A 13,062-nucleotide genomic window follows, 5' to 3' on the forward strand; every position below is an offset into this window, starting at 1 on the left:
CGAAGCATATTGAGGTCGACTACCACTATGTCAGAGATCTTGTCTCAGATGGATCTATATTGATTCAGTACATCTCTACCAAAGATCAACTCGCAGATATATTCACTAAGGGATTATCTCTTGATGTTTTCTCTCATTTAAGGGACAAATTGATGGTTCATTGTTCCTCTTCACCATCGGTTTGAGGGGGGTTGTTAACATCAGAGAGATGAAGCAGAGATGAAGCACGGCTAGGGTTTCTCAGAGAAAGGGAAAATGAGATTAGGTTTTAAGAAAACCTTATATACTTCAACCCTAGTCACTCGGTCAAAATCAATAAGATGAGACTCAACTCAATTGTGTCTTGTGAAGACTAAAGGCAGCCACTCAATGAAGTCTAGAGGCAACCACTTGATGAAGTCTGAAGGCAGCCACTAATCTGAAAATGATTAAAGAAGTTGTTAGTAGCTAATAACTAATTCTAGTTTAGGTAGTTATAACAAAGTCTGTTATAATAACAGAATTCTATCTTTCCTCTCTAAAATGTATAAATACACATTGTAATCTCAATTACAACTATTGAAAATAAAATTGGAGTTTGAGTAAATTCTTACACATTCCCATCACCAAAATGGTTGTCTTTCGTTTTGGTGACTATCACATGGGACATGGGAGAACATTCTTTCATAGCTCAGCCACCTTAGCTTTGAAAGCTAAAGAGTGACTAGATTTCTCATCAGAATGAATTTATGGGCGCGGATTACGTTCTAAATCTAGCAAAGAGGAAAGTCCACTTGATATGAACTAACCAAACCCGCCTGCCCAAGTTCAGTACTTTGGAAGCATATTCTTAGCTCTACGGGAGCAGCCCAGTAAGAACTTCTATCACTCGCATTTTTAGTTAGTTTTCTTGACTACTAATTCTAAGTTTAATTGTCGACGCTTGCTTGTCCAAGTGGTTGAAAGTGTTGACATCTTCATGATGTATCAATCCCTTTCAATGACTAAAGTGGTCGATTTCTCAAAAAAATAAGCATGTTTTTTTAACTATATTTGCCAAGGAATTTTAGTATAATGAAATTTGCTATTAGTCAGAAAGAAAATCTATTTGGGTACATAAATACTTCATGCAAAACTAAGCTTAGTCTTATAAAAAACAAATGGCAATAGAATTTCTTTTGCTCATTTTGTTGAAACCGGAGCTGATTTTTGCTCGACGCGACACGTCAAACTCAGAAACGAAATACGCTATTGTGTTCGTCTCATCGAACTCTTCAACTTAGGGCGAAGAATCACTCAAATATGATTTCGGATGAATGAGAAATTCAAGTTTAAAGTTTGGATGAAGATCGGTTAAAACATGGACTAAAGCGTCAAATTGACAAGTCAATTTGGGGGCCATTTGAGCCAAGCGAGCACGTTCAGACCTGGACGGCTCGCATTCCCTCCGCGAAATCAAAGAGGATCTGATGGTAACGCGTGAAGATCTTCGTGATAGATTCGGGCAGCAACCAGAAACGTTGGATCTGTATGATCCAACGGTAAGTGTTGAACCCGCGTCGGGCACAAGGTGGGATTTGTCCAAATCTGCATCTAACAGCCATAGATCTAATCTTTCGGGCAAGTTTCGGTCTGAATCCAACGACGGGCGTTATCCCCGAGTTTTCTAGTGAAATCCAATGTTCCAGATTGTTGCCGACTCCAAGATGGCCAGTTAATTATTTCGAGTTGAGTCCGCCATTTTGAAGAGATATGTCCATTGATCCCAAAAGACACATGTACCTATTTGAATCCTATTTAAACAAGTCAAACCCACTTCATTTATCATCCAATTCATTCTCTTCTTTTCTTCTCTTCTGAAATTAGTATTCTGGTTGTGTCTGGAATGTAATTATGATTTTAAAAATATTCTAGTAGATCTAGAATTCTGAAGAAAGAAGTCTCCCAGTGAACTCAATTCATTCTCTTCTTCTCTTCTCTTCCAAAATAAGTATTTTGGTATGTGTCTGGAATATAGATCTGATTTTAGAAGTATTTTGGTATGGGTCTGGAATTTTGAAGAGAGAAGTACCGAGTGAAGTTGTAACATTTAAGTGTCTAGAAGATCCATTCGCATCAGTCCAAGAGCTCATATTATTTACGAAGGTTCGTCCGCTTTCAGAATATAGAAGTATCATCTTAAATTCTGAAAGGATAGTCGTTGTATTCCGAAGGCATACACCCTAACTGTTGGTACTATTACGATGGTGAAAAATGTCTTAAGGAAAAAGAATTTATTCTCGCCTCGACTCCATTAATTTTTGTCTAACTCGATTAATCCGAAAAAAGGAAAGTTGATAAATCATTATTCGCTTATCGTCTATCTCTGTGAGAATAGTCCCACATGGGAGAATGGGTAACCAGCAACCAAGAATATAAAAGTATATGTCCTCTTCACTCATTGCCAATTTGGATCAGACATAACTTGTTTATAAGACTTCGGCTCAGATATAACAGCAACATGATGTGCAATAAAATCTTCATAAAGTTTAGGTTTGGTAATTCCAGACTTAAGTCTTGTTTGCATTTGGTGAGTCGTATGCCTTTGTACAGGAACTAAAGTTATATGAGGAGATGTGGGTGCTTGAGTAGTGTCAAGATTATCATCAAGTGCATAAATATCAGTGGGTGCTTGAGTAGTGTCAAGATTATCTTCAAGTGCATAAGTATCAGTGGGTGCTTGAGTGGTGTCAAGATTATCATTAAGTGCATAAGTATCAATGGGTGTTTGAGTGTTGTCAAGGTTATTATCAGCATGTGTAGGTAATGAAGCAGCCAGTTGTGGAAATTGGCTACTAGAATATGAGTGAGGAAGACTCGTAGGAAGTATTACTTGAGTTTGGTGCAATGAATCCGCAGAAGAAGTGATAGTACTCTTGAAAGGAAACACAGATTCATCAAATACCACATACCTAGATATGAAAACTTTCTTTTGAGACAAATCATAACACCTACACCCTTTATGAAAAGGACTATAACCTATGAAAACACAAGGTGTAGATTTGGGAGACAGTTTATCTTCTCTATAAGGTACTAGATTTGGGAAGCATAAGCAGCCAAAAGTTTTTAAGAACTTGTAATCAGGAATTTTCTTGAAGAGTACCTCAAAAGGAGATGCCATATGAAGAACTTTGGTAGGTAGTCTGTTGATAAGATATGATGCAGTAAGAAAAGCATCCACCCAAAAAGATTTGGGAAGGTTTGATTAAAAAAGAAGAGCAAGGCCCATCTCCGTAAGGTGCCTATGCTTTCTCTCGGCAAGACCATTTTGATCTTGAGTATGAGGACAGGAGATATGTAAGATGATTCCACTATCGTCAAGGAAATGTTTAAAATTTCCCATGGTTAACTCCCTAGCTCCATCGCATTGAAAGTACTTGATTGATGTTTCAAATAGATTTTCAGTCATGCTTTTAAAATGTTTAAAACATTCAATGGCCATTGATTTATGTGTCATAGGATATAACCAATTGAATCTAGAAAAGTCATCAACGAAAACAATATAGTATTTAAAACCAGAAAAAGAGGTTACAGGAGCAGGGCCCCATACATTACAGTGTATCATCTCTAATGGTTGAGTTGTGACTCTTCCTGAGCTTGAAAAAGGCATCTTTTTGCTTTTAGCAAGAACACAAGAAGTACATAACTTGGTAGAAGACTCGGAAACAGCAGGAATGAGACCTTTAGATTGAAGATGATCACAAATTTGTTGACTTGGATGCCCCAATCTAGAGTGCCAAAAAACTGAAGTAGACTTTATTACAGTAAAAGAGTAATCTACGGTAGGTGGAGTAGGTATGACAGGTAGCTGGATAGGAAGCTTGATAGGATATAAATTTCCCTCAACATTGCCTTTAAGCAAGATGTCCCTTGAGTTTAGCTTCTTAATTTCATATCCCCATGGAAAAAATTCAATGGAGCAGTCATTATCTTTAGTAAATTGAGCAACAGAAAGAAGATTTTTAGCAATTTGAGGCACACAAAAAACATCAGTCAAATTACAGGTACAGTGAGGAAAAGATAAAGTAGTGGTACCTTTTTGTGAAGCAGGCACTTTATTGCCATCACCAACCATAATATTTTGATTTCCAGTAAGTTCTTCAGTGTGAGTAAGAATAGTAGGATCAAAAGTCATATGAAAAGAAGCTCTAGTATCTTGAAACCACTCAATAAGAGTTTGTTGATGAGATTCCAGAACAGAAGGATCAATATGAAGCCCAACGAAGTTTGAAGAAGAATTTGGTTGAGATGTTGAAGCAGTAATAGTGGTAGATCCACTATTCCTTGATTGTTTATAGCGAAAATAACATTTGTCTGCTGTATGCCCAAATTTTTTGCAAATCTGACACTTTAGACTATGATTATTGCTTGATTGTTGATTCTGAGATGGATGAGAAAATCTGTTGTGAATGTATCCAGAAGATGTATTCTTTTTGTTGATGTTGAAATTCTTATGTTGATTTGTTTTGAGAAATTGTTGAAATTGACTGTAGAAAGCAGTAATAGAGTTTGGATCAAGAAGAGAATTAGACGTTAATGTACCTTCAGTCTTTTTCTGAGAAATCCTTGCTTCATGATTGAGTAACCTTGCTTTAATCTCTGAAAGAGAAAGATTTGTGGTTCTGTTTTCAAGTAATATAGTTAGATTCTCATATTCTTGGTCTAAACCATTAGTAATGTACCTAGTAAGATGTTCTTCTTCAATCTTCACATTAATAGCAGCTAAAGAATCAGAGATGGATTTAACTTTACTCAAATATACAGACATTGAGTCTGATCCTTTCTTAATAGTCTGAAGTTGATTTAGTAGCAAACCTTTTTTAGCAAAGGATTTCTGAAAGAAAAGAGTTTGAAGAGTATTCCAGATATCTGCTGCAGAATTAGATCCAAGAACTTCTCGAGCAACTGAATCTGTTAAGGTGGCCTTGAGGCAACTTTGCACAAATCGATCTACCTTTCTCCACTTGACGAACTCTCGATTAAGCACAGGTATATCATTTATGATGATTTGTTTATCTGGTTCTGGAATCAAACCTTCTACGTAGTCAATTAGATCAGTTGAGATTAAGATCGACTCAAACTGATCTTTCCAAATAAGATAGTTTGATCCATCCAATTTCGCAGAAACAAAATTAGTCATGTTAGAGATTGGTAGTGTTGGAAAATTGAAGGTTTGTGAGGTATTCATAGTTGGAGATACTAATTCTGGTTGTGTTCTGTTATTTGAAGAAGAACTTGTCATCTTAGTTGCAGGTTTTAATGGAGTTTTAGGTTTTAAGAGGTTTTAGTAGAAAAGAAGAAGAAGAAGACGAAAGTTGGAATTGGCTTCAAGCTATGAAAGATGAATTTTTAGCATTACACAAAACAAATACTTGGTCTTTAGTTCCTTTTGAAAGAGGGATGAATGTGTTGGATTGCAAATGGGTTTTTAAATTGAAGTATAAGGCCGATGGAACAATTGAAAGATATAAAACGAGATTGGTTGCTAAAGGTTATCACCAACAAGAAGGAATTGACTTTAATGAGACTTTTAGTCCAGTAGCCAAAATTGCAACAGTCCGAGTTGTTTTAGCATTGCAGTTACTTGCAAATGGCATATCAGACAATTAGATGTATCAAATGCCTTCTTACATGGTGATTTAGAGGAGAAAGTATATATGTGCCAACCTCCAGGTTTTATTGACAAAGACCATCCCACTGCTGTATGTCTACTCCAAAAGTCTCTTTATGGCCTAAAACAAGCTCCTAGAGCTTGGTATACTAAGTTCAGCTCTCATCTCTTGAGTATTGGGTTTAAAAAGAGTCTGGCCGACAACTCCATGTTTATTTTCCTGACCAAAGAAGACATGATTGTTCTTCTCCTCTATGTAGATGACATTATTGTCACTGGTTCAAATGAATCTCTTATTAATCAGCTTATTTCCAATCTTCAAGTTCATTTTGCAATGAAAGACCTTGGCCTTCTCCATTATTTTATGGGTATTGAAGCTAAGCACCAACCTGATGGATCCTTGCTTCTCATACAATCCAAGTATACTATTGATCTCCTCAAGATAACAAATATGTTACAGTGCAAACAAAGTGATACTCCTGTCTCCTCTGGTCCAAGATTATCTATTCATGATGGTTCTCCTTTATCTGACCCTTCAGAATATAGAAGTGTTGTCGGCGCTCTTCAGTACTTGACTATTACAAGACCAGACTTGACTTATGCTGTTAACTATACTTGTCAATTCATGCAATCTCCAACTGATGAACACTGGAAGGCAGTAAAAAGAATTATCAGATACATCAGAGGTTCTTTGGGTATGGGTATCACTATAAAACCAGGAAATTTGAATGAAATTTCTTCTCTAGCAGCATACTCTGATGCTGACTGGGGTGGCTGTCCAGATAGTAGAAGATCTACAACAGGCTATTGCACTTTTCTTGGCTCTAACATCATTTCCTAGAATTCTAAAAAGCAACCCACGGTGGCAAGGAGTTCAGCAGAAGCCGAGTATAGGGCTATGGCTGGGGCAGTGGCTGAATTACTTTGGTTGTCTTATGTATTGACAGAATTAGGAGTTTCAGTTGCACCTTTAAAGCTGTTCTCCCACAACATTAGTGCTCATTCCTTAGCTCATAATCCTGTTTACCATGCTAGGACAAAGCATGTGGAACTTGATTATCATTTTGTAAGAGAATTGGTGGAAAAGAACAAACTTCATTTAGTCTTTGTTTATTCCAAAGCCAGCTAGCAGATATCTTAACCAAGGGTTTATGTTCTCCTCATTTCTTACAACTTAGAAGCAAACTCATGACAAATTCCTTAGCATGAGTTTGCCGGGGGTATATTAGCAACTAATTCTGTTAGATTAGTTGTTACAAGTTTAAGTTTGTTGAGAATTAGTGGTTAGTTAGTTAAGGGTTAGTTAGTATAGGTCCTCTCCACTCATTGCCAATTGGTTTTGAGTTGGATGGCCACAAACTTAACATGGTATCAGAGCTAGGCCCACAAGTGATAGGCTTAAAAGCCACACGTGCTCCACGTCACCCGTAAAGAAAAAAAAACACGTGTTAGGCTCAAAGAACGCCACACGTGAGGGGGCGTGTGAGAATAGTCCCACATGGGAGAATGGGTAACCAGCAACCAAGAATATAAAAGTATAGGTCATCTCCACTCATTGTCAATTGGTTTTGAGTTGGATGGCCACAAACTTAACAATCTCTCTATAAATTAGAGAAAGGAAACTTACTTAGTCTTAATCAAGACAAGACAGAGATCGACTTCTAACTATAGATACAACACATTTTTCATCAGTACAATAAAATCATATCAGCTTTATACTTGAGTGTCTAGGATTATGTAGCTGCTTCTCAAATCATCTTAAAAATATTGAAATCAACATCACTATGAGAACAAGATTGAAGCAGAGAAAATTGCTATAGCTTTCCAAGTATATATATAAAGTAAATCTTTTTCAAAATTTCACTCAATAATTTTGATGTCTATTGTCTTTATCATCATCAATTATAGTATCTCCTTTCTACTTAATACTTTTCAAAGGATTAACTTCAAAGGCCTCATCATCTCATTATCTTCATGGTCCAAAATCTGCAAGGTAGACAAGAAAAGATTAGTCATTTTCTCACTCAAAAAAGTCACTTTGGATTGTTCTTTGTTGATAAAATCAAAGTTCAAATAGATTCAGACAACTGATGAAGCTTTCTTTGGCCCTGTTTTTTTTTGCTTTTTCCCAAATAAAATACAAAGAACCCGTGAAAAGACTACATTGACAGAATCCAACTCATTTCCCACTAACCTAACTCAATCATTCTCTGCATATTTTGTTTCCAACTCAGGTTCACCATCTGGCCAGACCAAACGGACCAATAAACACCACTACATTTTTTTAAAAATTCAAGTATGGGTATGCAAGAGAGGAAAGAAGAGATCGACTTACGTGGCAATGGTACACGTAACCAGGTTGAGCTGTTGCATCGAACGGATACGATTCATTTGAATGAAGAAACGAGAATCTAACAAGAATTTTAGTCACAAATTTTGGTTGCATCTTAAAAACATTCTTCCATCCCTTCTCATGTTTAGGTACCCCAACTATTTTACCTTTTGTGTACATGCTGACATTGCATTTCCTTGCATCATTTATCTTGTTCATACACTTTTTAAACTCTTCCAAGTTTACAATCTCTCTTTGTTCCAGTACAACAAAAAACCCTAAATGAATATGCAAGGGATGATTATCCTCCGTTAGATTAATCACGTACCAAATCTCACTTGTCCCCACTTTAGGCATCTCCGTTACTTTGTCCATGTAGGATTTCCCATTTAAATACAAATGTGTTGGTTCATCGGTGGCACTCGCGTACTCGTACATGGCTATGTACCTAGTCCGCGCAACACTTGATATATCTGCCCTAGGATACATGATTAGTCTTTTCGGAACACGGGACTTATCAGACTCGTGTGCTTTCTGAATGAAAAACTTCATCACTTTCCCATTAAATTCGTCAACTTGGTCACCAGACGGATATGGGTAAACCGCACCGTTAAGCAATACAGCTTCATCAGATGTTGACGTGGAGAAATCAACAACGACGTCAGCAATCTCGGACGGAGCTAGTAAAAACTTTTTAGTCCCGATCGGTCGCCTAATATAAGCTGAGTCAGATCCTACGTGGATGAATCTCATACCATTGGAAAAGTTCAATTCCAAGAATCTAGCATTACAAGCGTTGAGGATACGAAATCTATACTTCCTACGACGTACCGTTAACTTTGGCCAAATTTTACCGTTAACTATAACGGCGTTTCCGAAATACTCTGGTTGCCATTGTGGGTGTATAGTGGGATTGTTTCCAGTGCTATTCATGTATAGAGAGCCATTTGTATAGAACGACCGATCGAAGATTGTGATCGTTCGATCAAACTCATCCCCAGATGGTAAACCAAGTGGATCCTCGAGATTCGGTTGACGGATGATATATGACCCTAAGAGACCAGCTAATATATTGACCCTAGTTAACCCCATAGCATGATCATGATACCATAGATTTCCTGGTTGTTGGGAATTATGATAAACGTAGGTCTTCTTAACCCAAGTTGGTCCTTTATCTTTGAATCCAGCGGTGAACCATGCTAGTGAGTGACCATCACTCTCTGGTTCATCTACACCTCCATGAAGGTGAACAACAGTTGGTACACCATTTATACCTTTGTGTCCAGCTGTCGGAATAGTTGGGTCCCATGGTAAGATGTGTCCTGACAGGTGGTTTTGCCACGTCACGTAGGTTTTGACACCGTGGATGGCTTCAATTGTTGGACCTGGAACTGTCGCTCTTCTCTTTGATGTACCATAAGCAAAGACTCTTGTTGGTGGGAGGTCTTTGTGAAATTTCTAATAACAAGAGAAAAACATAGAAAAAAAAAAGGTAATTAGGTAAACAAATAGGCCTAGATTCATAATTATTATTTGTAAAACTTTTTGTAAGTTCCACCGAATAAAATTCAATTAAAATGAATGATTCTATGCCCGACCACAATTCAGGCCGGATCTCGCCCTGATACACAACTATGTCAAATTTGACGAGAGAAACTTTGATCTGGATTTGGCTGGAATTGTGGTCGGACATAGTATCTCTCGTGTTAAATTCAATTGTTGTAATTTTGTTATACCCGTCCATTTATTATCTTCAAAACTATGCTACCCTTGCTTAGGGTAAAAAGGGATATGTAGTTATGCGTAAGGTAAGATTATGAATTCATGATGTCTTATTTAATAGAAAAAAGGGGTTATACATTCATGATTTTCTTCTAAAAGGAAATCTCTTTCAATGATTGAGAATATGACTAGTTTTATCTGAAGTGCCGATCTTGAGAGAGAGAGAGAGAGTCTTACCCACATGGTTTCATACATGCCAATCTTGAGGGTTTTGGTAATAGGAAGACCATTTTTGATGTCATAACCATGAAGTTTGGGGATGTGAGGGAGTTCATCAACAAACATTCTGACCTTTGATTGACTCACATCTATTACCTCATTAGTATCTCCCCATGCTCCTAGTGTAAGAGCACACATAAACACCCAAAGAAACAATAACACCTCCATAGATGTTCTAAACCTATGGAGGATATTGATGAAATCCTACCTAGCTAATTTGATTTATAGAGAGAGAGAGAGAGAGAGAGAGAGAGAGAGAGAGAGAGAGAGTAGGCAGTCAGACTATGGTGGAGAATTTTGGAGTCCTAATAAAGAGCAAGAAGGAGATAATAGTGGATGAATAATAAATAATAATAAATGATGAGCTTTATAAAGTTAAATTAGGACACAGTGGTGGGGAGGAAAGAAACCCAAAGAGTAGCATCTTAGACACGCTAAATTAGGACAAAGTGGTGTCAATTTTTCACAATTCCAACTTCACGAAGATATTATATGGTATTATGACCTTTTATAACAAAAAATTTTATGGAAAGTCCAAATATAGACTTTTATAACACAATAAACTACTATTAATTATTGTGTATCAAAAGTCTAAAAAGATACAAATTTTGAAATCGGTCGAACAAATTATTTTTGTATAGATTTGTATAACAAATCATTTTTGTGTGACATTGTTATTTTATTAAGTTAAACAAAACGTAAATAACTTTATACATTTTACTGTTGAACTTCATGCAATTTATTTTGAGTTGTGCACAAAATAAACCTATTCCTACACATATCTAAACATTCACTAAGCAATCAATGATATCTTTGTGTATTTGTACCAGAAAAAATATATAAGAAAACAGACTTTTTACTTATTATATATTTAGTTTGGCCCTTAAATCTAATATATTGTTTTATTTTGAGCTAACTATTCGCGAATCATTATTAAATGTAATATATTAAGTTAAAACCGATTAACAGATTGAATAAATAAATTGATGTAAGGTTAACATACTTATGTGGTTGAGCCAAGGTCAACAAATTGTAGACTAGTACATACGGGCCCATGACATTGTTGTGGCCATTATTTTTCTTAGATTAGATTACGTTTTCTCCCTAAGAAAATTTCAAAAAGAAATAAAAGATTATTTACAAGTTCTAGACTAGTACATACGGGCCCATGACATTGTTGTGGCCATTATTTTTCTTAGATTAGATTACGTTTTCTCCCTAACAAAATTTCAAAAAGAAATAAAAGATTATTTACAAGTTCAAGTAGGGGGGCGGGGGTTGGAATCCCGCACAGGAGTCCGAAGGACACCCGCGCACGTCTCGGGTACAATTAAAATCTCTACCCGCGCACCTGCCCATGCCTGCACCCACTTAACGTCACCCAATGATAACCAACCAAATTACATCAAATTTGTGGTTGATGAAGTCCAACAGTCCACGTTGCTAGGCCTAGTTGAAATGGTGAACAATATGTTCAAGGGCAATCACGCGAACCTAATGCATTGCTTTGCAATGACCCAAGAGAATTCCTAGTAAGTTACTAAAGTAGTGTTTGGCTTTGAGGGAGCAAGGAGTAGGATAAATTTATATTATATCTCATGAGAATTCTTCATTAATTTTCAATGTGAGATTAAATTCCTAAAAGGAACAACACAAATAACGTCTAGTTTTAATCTCACATTGTCTCTTTAGAATTAATAAAGGTGTTTGGATACTTTATAAAAACAGAGGAAGAAGTGAATTTTTCAAGTCATGAGCTTACCCGTTACCCGCCCGCCTATACTCGAATTACCCGAGCTTCTTAATGAGCTTGGACGAGGAATGGGCAGCGCGAATTTCAAAATTGTTCGTCCGATTAACCCGCTTACCCTAATAATCATTGAAGTTTGGTGCCCGACCCGCCCGACCCGCCCGACCCGATGCTTCAAGTGGCCATAGACGACCATACCCGCCCAATTCCCACTCCTAAGTTTAAGTCAAGTTTGACTAATCCACCCAAACAAAGACAAAAGAAGGTGATGGAAGTTACACAAGTCAAGTTTGGACATAAATGTGTTCCCACGTCTTGACGTCCATCCATCGTACAAACAAGTTTGATGACTTTCTTAAAGACTCAGGTCGCGGGATCTATACTTATCGTAAATAATATCTAGAGTGTCGGCTACAATCTATAAAATTCAACAAAGAAAAAAGTGAGTATAATATTCATACATTTGTTAGTACTACACTAGTACTATCCGGGGATGATGGTGGAAATGGTAGTCTCTCCAACTTGCAACTGTTTTAGGGAGAGAAATAAAGAGGAATTGGACTGGTGTAGTTACTTTGTATATTGGGGAATGGTTCACTGTTTTCCAAAACATAGGAAATGTAACAAATAGTCAAGATTATCTTTCATTTTAAAAATTAATTTCTGACTGCCCTTAATGGTTATGCTTGTTCCTCTCTATAAAAATGAAAAATATATTGTAACACTAAAAGTTGTAAGCTTTAAAAAAAATTGTTAAAAATGTCAAAATAATATTAAAAATAAGTGAAAAAGTAATAAATATTTCATAATTATATTTTTGAAATAGACTACAATCATAATTAATAGTTAGGTCAAAACACATAGAAAGACTAAAATACCTTTTTATGTAAGTCATTTTTTTTAATTATAAATGCATATGACATTTTCTTAAGATGTCTGATTTCTATGAAATTTAGATATTCATCATATTTCTGACAAGATCCAATTTCAATACTTTTCCTTAAAAAACTTAGAAAAAAAACGTTACTTTTTTTCTTTTCGTCTTTTTGCAAACTGAGATTCCGATTCTTGCAAACCGAGCCTGCAAAATGTATATGCAAGTTGAGGTTGCAAAATGTAAACTGCAATATTGATTTGTAAGTTCTACAGAATGTAATCTCGGGTTGCAGATCTTGCAAACTCAATTTTACAAAATTTACAAACTCGATTTGCAAATGGAGAACAAAAAAACTAAAGTTTTCTTCTTCTTGAAATCTAAAACATTTCTTCTTTATCATTGTCCAGATTGCTTAAGGTTTAGATCTGGTTGCACATCATCATCAACATCAAATTCATCGTCATCATCAAAAT

General features: G+C 36.3%; 1 protein-coding gene across 1 annotated transcript; it reads right to left on the reverse strand.

Annotated features, from left to right (window-relative positions):
- Positions 1-1,132: 1,132 nt before the first annotated feature.
- Positions 1,133-10,453, reverse strand: LOC147566308 (multicopper oxidase LPR2-like). Its single transcript, XM_086652789.1, has 4 exons — positions 9,921-10,453; positions 7,965-9,419; positions 7,305-7,615; positions 1,133-1,160 (listed from the first exon to the last, which is right to left on the reverse strand). The coding sequence occupies exons 1-3, from the start codon at positions 10,128-10,130 to the stop codon at positions 7,562-7,564; spliced, it is 1,719 nt and encodes a 572-aa protein (XP_086508915.1). The 5' UTR covers positions 10,131-10,453; the 3' UTR covers positions 1,133-1,160; positions 7,305-7,561.
- Between the last annotated feature and the right edge of the window lie 2,609 nt (positions 10,454-13,062).

The sequence above is a fragment of the Eschscholzia californica genome, unplaced genomic scaffold (genome assembly GCF_041429995.1).
Source record: "Eschscholzia californica isolate CP2 unplaced genomic scaffold, dmEscCali1.0.p SCAF_1, whole genome shotgun sequence".
Lineage (NCBI taxonomy): Eukaryota > Viridiplantae > Streptophyta > Magnoliopsida > Ranunculales > Papaveraceae > Eschscholzia > Eschscholzia californica.